The 10773-nt window shown below is 46.1% G+C and overlaps 1 protein-coding gene across 4 annotated transcripts in view; it reads right to left on the reverse strand.

Annotated features, from left to right (window-relative positions):
* Positions 1 to 10773, reverse strand: part of EXOC6B (exocyst complex component 6B) — a 291841-nt gene that overhangs the window by 227916 nt on the left and 53152 nt on the right. For all 4 annotated transcript variants that reach the window (XM_085308226.1, XM_085308224.1, XM_085308225.1 and 1 more), the window contains exons 4-6: positions 10002 to 10092; positions 9842 to 9887; positions 5652 to 5856 (exon numbers count right to left, since the gene is read on the reverse strand). In XM_085308226.1, the coding sequence (XP_085164352.1) occupies positions 5652 to 5856; positions 9842 to 9887; positions 10002 to 10092 (342 nt within the window). The remainder of the gene's footprint in view (positions 1 to 5651; positions 5857 to 9841; positions 9888 to 10001; positions 10093 to 10773) is intronic.

Here is a 10773-nt window from a genome sequence, read left to right on the forward strand (position 1 = left end):
GGGCTCTCTCTGCAAGCAGGCGAGAAAGCGAAGCACAAGGCGAGACGCAAAGTCCACTATGCTCCGACCACTGCAAGTCAGGAGCACCAGCTCAGCTCTGGCATCGCGTGTGAAGCCAGAAGTCACTTATGCAGGTTTGAGGCTTAAATTCTTTCAAAGAAGCCGTTGCCTTCCTTAGAGAGCTACTGCTAGAGCATGTTCAGTAGTGATTCGTGTTCTTCCGATGGACATCAGAATGGCACTCCTGTCAAAATCGGATTAATATTTCGATTGTGCACTAAATTGCATCGCCGTGCAATTTTTTTTGCCATGTTTTTGAGAAGGGTTTGCACACACTCACATCTGTGGCTGTATTTTCTGCCACRCTGTAGGAAGACATCCCTACGCAGACCTTGCATTATGCTGCTCAGAAAGGACACAGACAACACCGGTCACCAAGAAAAGTAAACGTCACCTTAAAAAAAACAACCAGACAAGCCAAAAAAAAAAAAAAAACACACAGCTGAAACATCAACCCATTTCAATTTGTACCGGGAGATCATCACCTATTAAACATCAGCTTTGACAGCACGTCCTACTGAGGCTATTAAAAAAATAAGAGCAAGCTGGTTTGCCTCCATCTATTTGCAAGGCACGCTGAACATTTTGGCTCTCCTGACAAAACTTTATCCGATAATGGCTTTTGGATTGGTTATTCTTGGCCCCCTGTGTGGAAGCATTCGCRGTGCTTATGCTGGAGGTTTTGCATGCTGCACCATCTTAAGTGACCTCTTTTGCATGCCTGACATATTTCAGACGTTAAGCTAGATAATAAAACCACATACCGGATATCAGCAAGTGTTAATAAGATGTAATTCATTCCTGGCAAGGCCAGGACTCAGATCTTAAAAAAAAAAAAAAAAAAAAAAAAAAACACACACACGCAGGTTCACAGGGCCAAAGTCCAAAACAAGTTCAAATGCACTGAGCTACTCCTGTCTTTTCAAGCGCTGTATAATTAACAGCAATATTTGGAACGGAGCAGATTCCCCTAAAATTGCAGGTAATAAAATTCAGATTTATAAAAGGCGGCAAGGAATCATTGAGAGCTCATCATTTGTACACGGAGAATACGAAGTTTTGCAGCACTCTGCAACATCCTTCCAGTTCCTGTGCACGGCTGACCCCAGGAACGTCTCACTTGACTTCACCCCACCACGGGTTTCCTGTCCAAAAGAGGGGCCAAGGCGCTCCCTGCATCTCTGACTGCCGGCCAGAAACGCAGCAATGGCTCCGAGCACTCCAAGACAGATCATTCTGATTATCACAAAATGAAATTTTCAGCTCTTGTCATCATCGGCCTCAGATTTGTAATGTTACAAAAACATGATTTCCTTTCGCCATTGTATCAACCTCTACTCCATTCCCGCTGGTGAAATCAAACAATTTTAAAAGAATTTATATGATGCTAATYTAAACCGAATGTATTTAGCTGCCAATCGCAGTTCCCCGACTCTCCCAGGCCTTCTGCCAGCGCAGCTCGGCTCCAGAGCGGCTATCAATCACCAGCAGCAGGCTGAGCAAAGACAGCCAACGAGGCAAGAAGGGACGCTGGCAACGCGGGCAGAGGGAGCGCAGCCCTCCGCAACAGCCCAATTCAGTCCATAGTTTATTAGCATCTACGTGGAAGAAAACAAAAATTTTTCCACTTCAGTATTTTTCTATCGAAAACATTCAGACACCCAATCATAGAATCAGGAAGGTTGGAAGGGACCTCTGGAGATCATCTAGTCTAACCTCCCTGCTCAGTACAGTCACTTAGAGCATGGTAGACAGGGTCGCATACAGGCGGGCCTTGAAGATCTCCAGAGGACACTCCACAACCTCTCTGGGCAACCTGTTCCAGTGCTCAAGCTCTGATGTACCCATAACAGAGACAATTGCAACATCCAAAATGGCTGTAAATGAGCAGAAGGTGGCAAAGGACCAAGAATTTCTGGAAGTGTGGAAGGCACTCATGGAGGGGGGTGGGAGAGGGAAAGAAGGAATGCAGAGTCCAGCTAAGGTCAGGTCAAAGTAGTCACTGTACCAGTGGTTGAAGCACTATCTAAAGYTGAAGAACAAAAACTGAATTTAAGGGAAGCCCAAAACATTACTAGCTGAAATCAATTCTAAGGGACAGAGGCTAAGAGCAGAGAAAGTCTAATATCCAAAAAAAGAGAGGGGAAAAAGAACAGGCAGGAGAGATGCTACAGAAGAGTAAGGAGAACTCACTCTTCTGAGATTTTGCCAAGAGCATAACCGTCTACTGGCTCACACCAAGAGCTCAGATAGGCCACTACTGCAAAACCAAAACCAAAGCAGCCAGCCCCTACTGAACCCTCCAAGGCCTCTCATGATGATGCAATTTGGCCAAGGAAGTGGAAGGGTGAGAAATGGCAAGAAAAACACCAAGACAGAACTCATAGTGGAGAAAAAGATCCCAGCAGAAACAAGTGCAACTTCTCTACCTTTGCTAGATGGTAAAGAGCCAGACTTCATTATCAATGAATAATCTTCAGTATGGATTCACCAAGCAGAAATCATGTTTAATCAACCTGATAGCTTTCTGTGATGGAATGACTGGATGAGTACATGAGGAGACAGCAGCAAATATTGTCTACCTTCACTTGAGCAAGGCTTTTGACACTGTCTCCCATAACATCCTCATAGGTAAGCTCAGGAAGCACGAGTTACATGAGTGGACAGTGAGGTCGATCAAGAACTGGCTGAAAGGCAGAGCTCAGAGGGTTGTCATCAGTGGCWYRGAGTCTAGTTGGAGGCCTGTGGCTAGTAGAGTTCCCCAGGGCTCAGTACTGGGGCCAGTCATCTTCAACTTTTTCATTAATGACCTGGATGAGGGGACGGAGTGCCTCCTCAACAATTTTGCTGATGATCCCAAGCTGGGAGGAGTGGCTGACACACCCRAGGGCTGTGCTGCCAATCAGAGACCTGGCTAGGCTGGAGAGCTGGACAGAGGGGAACCTCATGAGGTTCAACAAAGGCAAGTGCRGAGTCCTGCACCTAGGAAGAAATAACCCTAGGCACCAGTMCAGGCTGGGGGCTGACCTKCTRGAGAGCAGCTCTGCAGAGAAGGACGTGGGAGTGCTGGTGGATGACAAGTTGACCATGAGCCAGCAATGTGCCCTTGTGGCCAAGRMGGCCAATGGTCTCCTGGGGTGCGTTGGGAAGAGTGTTGCCAGCAGGTCGAGGGAGGTGATCCTGCCCCTCTACTCAGCCCTGCTGAGGCCTCATCTCAAGCACTGCATCCAGTTCTGGGCTCCCCAGTACAAGAGAGAAACAGAGCTACCAGAGAGAGTCCAGCATAGGGCTATGAAGATGATCAGAGGGCTGGAGCATCTCCCCTACTATGAGGAACGGCTGCGAGAGCTGGGTCTCTTCAGCCTGGGGAAGAGCAGACTGAGGGGGGATCTGATCAACATGTATAAGTACCTGAAGGGAGGGTGTCAAGGGGATGAGGCCGGACTCTTTTCAGTTGTCCCATGTGACAGGACAAGAGGCAAGGAACACAAACTGAACCACAGGAAGTTCCACCTGAACATGACGGGGAATTTCTTTCCTGTGAGAGTGACAGAGCACTGGACCAGGTTACCCAGAGAGGTTGTGGAGTCTCCTYCTCTGGAGATGTTCAAAACCCACCTGGATGGGTGCTACATGCTCTGRGTGACCCTGCTTCAGCAGGGAGGTTGGACTAGATGATCTCCAGAGGTCCCTTTGAATCTCAACTATTCTGTGATTAGCTCAACAGACAGAAAAATCAAGCTGCAGGTATGGTGCAAGCTCTTCCTAGAGAGCAGAAGGAATGGGAGAGAGGGAAAGAACAAACAGAAAGAAGCATTCAAGTGCTCCAAAAGCTCAAAGGGGACAGAAAGTGCAAAGCTACAAAACAGCAGGATCAAAAGACAGCAGCAAGGGAAGCACAGAAATACCTACTGGAGGTGACAAGGGAGGATTTTCTGAGTTGGTCTGCCTAAACAGGCATAGAAACATGGCTGAATTTGCACATCTGCATCCTCTCTCTTCCCAAGTTCTCTCTGCAATTTGTGCATGATGCTATTAGGTTTAAATAACCAGTCTCGCCCTCCCAGTGGCATGACAACACAACTGGAAAATAAAACAAGACTACACAACATCTGCATCTTCTTATGTCTCTGTAATTGGTAAATATCCTTAACAGAAAATATAAAGAATTTGTTTAAAAAGCAGCACATTCACTACATTAATTGAGCATCAAAAGACAAAAAGAAAAGCTTATTCCTTTCAATCCACAGAGCCACAGGAACCAAATAATARTCATTTCAAAAGTTCAGCTGCTATAATAAAAGAAAGAGCTTTTTGTAAACAACCAGTGCTCTAAGGACTGTTGCATCAGGTAAATTCAGAACAGTAACATCCCTAGAAATAAAGACAAAACAAAAGGAGGAGGAACCTTGCCAGACATCGCCACCACGCACGTGATGACATCCCCAGTAGGCCCCCAAGATCATGGCCATGTTTTCTGCAGCTTCAGAGAGACTGACTTGATTTAATGCAACAACTAAGAGGTTAGCAAACATCTTTGTCGAGTYGTAGAACAGCATCTGCTTATAGCTCTATTAATATAAGGGGTTTGTTTGTTTTCTTAAAATACGAGATTGAGAAGACAATAACACAGCAGATATACTGTAAATAAAATCAATTAATAAAAATCCTCAAGACAGAGCATTTTATAGAAGAATGGCGTTTGCAAGACAGACAAGTGAACTCGCCCTATACCTCTAAGCCTGGGCGTAACAGCACGATTTTACATTTTGTGAAGGGTTACGGCAAAAGCCCTTCCCATAAATCAACAAGCCCCATCGGTCAATCACTACCAAGGGAAGTGGTTTACTGCTCAAGAGATGCAACATTTCATTACCAGCGAATCTGAATTTCATCAAAGTAGCAAAGTTTTCTTTACAGATAGTAAAAGCAATACTCTTCAGCTGTAATATGAAAACCTGTTTTGAAATTCAAAACTAGAATATTAAAGAAAACATGGAATTGCTTTTTTCTACTTAATACATACATGGATATGTACAATTAATCTGGTTCATCTTTTACAGATATGAACTGCTAGGCAAATATAAAAAACACAATAAAAGTTTTACCTAGTGTTTGAAAATTAGTTCAAGATGAAAAAAATATGATTAATATGTGTATTTCTATTGCTTTACCCTGAACCTGGCAAATCAACACTGGTGTGTCTAGGTCTCCCAGTTTTCACCATGCACAGAAGCACAAATGCCCCTGCTGCACTAGGTGCAGAACACACACTACGCACCCCAGCGACACATCCCAGCCTCCAGGTACCAGGAATCTACAGCAAAGTACAGGTGGGGGAAAAAGAGGGCAAAAACGTATTATTGCTTTTCAGCAATAAAAAAAATGGAAAATAAACTCTAGTAGCAGCCACAGAACAAAGAATCTTGCTGTTTCACCAAGCAACATAGTTACTTCAATATTTAAAATAAGGTTATGTTGAAGTCTTCACTGTCTTCGCGTAGGAAAAGTAGAGCTTAGTTTAGCATCACCATGATATGCCCTTCTTTTTCCAAAGAGCAACCCCCACTACCACCCAGCCCGAGTCCTACCTGTTTCATTGCCGTCTCTCCAATCTTGTCAGAGTGCTTTCGGATGCTCTCCAGGAAATCCTTGAGGTCTGACATGGAAACTTCTTTTATCTCTTCRCGCAGTTTGGGAATATTATCCACCATGATCTTGCAGAAGCGGTAGTGGCTCACCTGGGGCAGGTACGTGTGCTCCAGGTGCTCCAGCGTCTTCAGTGCAGGGTAGTGTCTGGGGAAAGCAAGTGAAGTAGACGCAGTCACTCGAGGTCRTGCCTGTCCTGCACCCGCTCAGCACCGTTGGGCCCATCGCCCCGACCTCCCTTCCTAACACATTTCCCAGGTGAGGGGGGTGCAGCAGGTGGGTGTACGTGCACACCAGCACCCTGCAGTCAGACCACAGGCCACAGACAATACTACAAGGAAAAGGACCAGTTTCAACTCAGTTTTCCAAACTCAGCCTTAAGCAGAGAGAATTAAATATAAGATACAATAAGAGAGGTTTGTGGTATGGGAGAGCCTGGTGAAAAGCAACAGCYGAATATAGAAGCTCACAGTCTAACAGATCCACCTGCTTGGGGCAACAGAATTGTGACAGTTTCATCTGGCATGTTTGATAGCAGCAGAAGGAAAAATAGTGGTGGTGAGTCATGGGTAAAACAAAGCGTGCTGAAGTCCTCAACTTGTTGTAACACACTGCTTTGCACCTTTCTGATGTCACTTAAAGAAACAAAATTTGTATAAGAGGTGCAAATGTTTGGCCCTACCTTTACCTTCCCTAGTTATCCTTTGCAGATCATGCAGAAGAAGCCTACGCGAAACACAGAAAGTTCTACCCGAATATAAGGAAGAACTTCCTCTCTGCGAGAGCGACCRAGCACTGGACCACGCTGCCCAGAGAGGTTGTGGAGTCTCCTTCTCTGGAGATAYTCAAAACGCGCCTGGACGCGATCCTGTGCAACGTTCTCTAGGTGACCCTGCTTGACTGGGGGAGGTTAGATTAGACGATCTCCAGAGGTGCCTTCCAACCTCCTTCCTGGGGAAAGCGGGAGCATGCACATGCACTGTTTGCAGCAACAGGGAGCTGTTCCAAAAGGAAGCCGRGTGCCCGAGGAAACGCAGGGCTCTGGCACTGCCGGAACGGCTTTTGMGAGCAGGCTTTAAGCAAGCAGCACATGCCAAGAGACAGCGTGGATCTGACGGAGAAGAAAAAAACGCTATCGGAAAACCACCGAGGAAGTATTAACAGAGTCTACAGAAATACGTTCATGACTAACGCCAGGTCACGGTCTTCTCTAGGGCAAACTAACGCAAGTCTAGCTCAGACGACTCCATCGGGAAACGGATACAGTGTTCTTCAAAGCAACACCAGAGAGAAGGAATTAAGCAGGCAGATGAATCCTGGCTGCAATCACCTGCCAGTTACACCCCGAATCTGGGGGGAGAGCTGGAGAAAGCRTTTAGTCGTAAGAAACGTATCCCTGAAAAAGCCTGGCACTTGAATCCCCACTCGAAGTTCTTGCCTAAATTCCCACCAGGTCCACAGGGAAGTTATTTTAACCAGAAGATGCCTGGCCTGTTAAGAACACCACAAGTCCAACAGCTTAATCCTGTAACCCGGTCACTGTTTATACTGCAGTGAGGTATGAAAAAGCTATTTGCAATAAAACGCAATCCCCTCTGGAGAGAAACTTAAAGAGAGMACACAAAGCCAGAAATTAAACCAGAGGAATAAACACACTTTGGGGTTTTGTTATATTTTAGGACGTTGTTTGCTGAACTAGAAGMAGCTAAAACGTAGCCTGCAGGGACAGCGCGTGTTCACCGATGGGGTCCCCGACTGCCTGCCGAAAACAAAGCCTAAAACACACCGGGGCACAGAAAAGTTCAGCCGCGTTCGTGCTCCGGGAGCCGCAGCCCCCCAGCTCTCCGTCCCGCCGGGGCCGTCTCCGCTTTTGCATCTCCTCCGCTCATGCCCAGCGTCTCCTGCCCTGGAGGGTGCCCGAGTTCCTGCCCAGCTCCATCGCTCCAGGGAGCGTCTCTGCAGCGAAGCGGAACCGCTCGCCAAGGGGGGGAAGCGGCGGTTTGATCCGCAGAGTTGATGCAGACCCGGCTTTTTTTCTTTTCATGGAAATAACATCCTATCGGATAGGTACTATGGAAGCCTCTCGGCCACAAACGGGATAAAACATTCTCATTTCTTACTGCCTGGAGACTACTGATGCAAAAAGCTCCCGAAGGGCGGGAGAGAGGGATCCCTCCGGAGGCTCGCCGAAGGCGGCAGCCCCTCCAAAGGCACGGCCTTCACACTGGGCTTCAGCTCCCACATCCGCCCGCCAGCAGGATTCATCCCCTGAGCCTGACGGCTCCCACACGGAGCTTTCTCCCTCATGCCTCCCTCTGTCCTCCCAGGGTCTGGCAGAGCTTCTCATCGCTTTCCTGTGAGCGGCCTGGTGTGTCCCAATCACTGGGGCAAAGAGCTCTTTCTGTCTTTAATTACGGACAACAGAAGATGAAACTTCTCTCTCCATCTCCCCTCTCTGCAGGTTGCACAGCCGTTCATCTGGGTTTGGACGGTGCTTCGATCCCCATTTCCAGCTCAAGTTAGCAGCCACAGGCTCTGTATTTGGCAAATGCYTGCATTCGTTTCACAAACACCATGCAGCAAACAGCACGTAATTCATTTTGTCTGTGATGAAAGAGTTGAGTTTATTCAGCCAAAATGCAAAGTCCATTACCCCAGTGAGACTGGTACTCAAAACCTGAGACTTACACTAGCAACCGACCCCCTTGCTGGTTATCATCAGATGATATATAAGTGAGGCCGGGTGCAGACACAAAAATACTGAATATGTTGTGCTGCATCTGGTGAATGAAGACATCAAATCAAGACAAAGGAGAAGGAAAAAAAAAAAAAAGCCAAGGATTCGGATTCTTCTTAAATGTGGCTTTCAACTTCTATTTATTTCAAAATGAAATAATCCAAAGGGGTGGAGGGGGGAGGGAAGAAAGATGCAATTCCTAGAACCAGACCCTGGAAACATTATCCAGAAAGAGGGAATTGAATGGCATGCGAATCCCTGTGATCAGCTCCGGCTCCCCACCCCACATCTGTCAGCGGGTAAGCCCCTCGCCGTTCCCCTAGACGGCGGAACACAGTCGGACAAGCTCGGCACTGCCCAATTCTGCGCTCAGACACTCGGAGAAAGRAGCGGAGAGCGCTGTGAACAGCGGAAAAGCTCTCGGCAATTTCTCTGGCCAGTCCATCTTGCAGGAGTAACATTCACCTGTTCATCCAAGGCTTCTGGGGACCGAGGACCACAACGAGCAGCGGAGGCAGGAGAGGAAGTGCAAAGATATCCCCATTCAATGAGTTATCGCTCTGTTTGAACTATCTTTTGTTTGTTCTGCCTTGTTTGCATGACGGATGGCAGGCACAAAACAGGCATCAAATCGGATCGTGCTGCCTGCTTGGCATTCAGCTCGGTCCTGCTGTGTCTTAAGCTAACCTCTTTCTGCCAGCTGCTCTTTGCCCAATTTGCCACCCCCAGAGCTAAAGCACTGCTCCAAACTCCCATGCTGCTTAAACAAATCCTCCCCTAGAAGCGCAGCCATATAAACACCCTGGACCCTGGTTTAATTCTTAAGGAATACAAGAGATACAAAGTAGGAAAAATCTGAGATTTACAGCTCATGATTACTGAGCCAGAGTCCTTCAGCTCAGCTCACTCTTCTGAGCAACACTTAATTCTACCACAAAATAAGCTGTACGCCTTCTCATTAGCTTCTCCTACCATCCCACACAACATTTTGCAGGCTTTTGGCTTCCATTCACACTGGATTCTCTCAGAGAATATCAGTTTTTGTATTATGACATTCCCAGGACAAAATTTAGTTAAGGCAGACATACTGAAAGCCATGCAATGACTTGGGAAGTCCATCACACCAGTGAGCTTCCAGGGAAAAAAGTGAACATTCATCTTAATTAAAAAGACCAGCACAAAAAGAAATTAGAGGCTGTTGCAATCACAGTTCTACTCTGTACCACAGGAGGTTGAGCTATACGATGAAGATACTGACCAAAAATCAGATAACTTAATTTGAGAAGGCTGATTTTGAAGTCCTAAGTTTTGAGAACTTCTTTGTTTAGTTAAACTAACGCCAAAAGGGTGCTTTCCAATGTTTCCAGCATAAATGTCAGTCTACAAGAAATTTACCTTTTAGATTTCATTTGCTCTCGCAGTTTGCTGTACATCTCCAGGACTGGAAAGACAAGAAAAACAGACAAGCATTGAGACAGAAGCATAAGGCAAAGAGATAATTCAGATAATTAAAATAGACAGCTGTGCAAATAAAGAGCAATTTCATATTCCTCACCAGGAAGACACAGCGTCAGCTTATCAACCGTCGCCGAGATATTTCTCTGTTGTAATCGACATTGCTTCAGCTCTTCCATTGCTATTATCAACTTTAGAAAGAAAAAAAAAATACAGTAAGAACAGCAAACACAGAGCACAGAAGCTACTTTGCACTTGTCATGAACATCCAAACAGCAGATTGACTACAAAGCCTCCTCTGATAACTGCAGAGCTCACTGACCATTGCAAAGTATTGCTTAAGTAGGGCAGACAGGCAGCTTCGGGTTGTTTAATCAAGTACCAGAAGCCTTCTCTAGTCTAATTTAAAGCAAGCAAGTAGCAAAACCAAAGGCATCAAAATACCAGCCTTGCAGCACATCCTGTGAATTCCAAAAATTATTTCCCCTTTCCATTTTACTCATCTTTTTCCTACTCCCTCTCCCTTTTCAAGCGTCTCTTTTCTAGTTCTTCTAAAAGACAGGATGTGGCCACTCATTCCCAGAGGAATTCCTACCATCACAAACTAACAATGATTTTTAAATCCTCAGTCTTCAATAGAAAAACCTGTACATCTGGATAAAGGCAAAACGAGGATCAGCCATCACATACAAAAGAAAACTCTCTAGTTTCCTTGTTGGAAAGGGGCTGTTCAGAGTTTTGTCCTTTAGACTACTGACTTATCTCCACAGTACCACATGTTTTACGCTGTTACCAGACTGAGTGTGTAAAGTCCCTCTCAAAATCCCAGGCTCTTCTACTTTCGGAGGTGAACCCTCCACTTACAGTGACAT

The sequence above is a fragment of the Rhea americana genome, unplaced genomic scaffold, assembly GCF_003343005.1.
Source record: "Rhea americana isolate MKP2758 unplaced genomic scaffold, rheAme1 scaffold_270, whole genome shotgun sequence".
NCBI classification, from domain to species: domain Eukaryota; kingdom Metazoa; phylum Chordata; class Aves; order Rheiformes; family Rheidae; genus Rhea; species Rhea americana.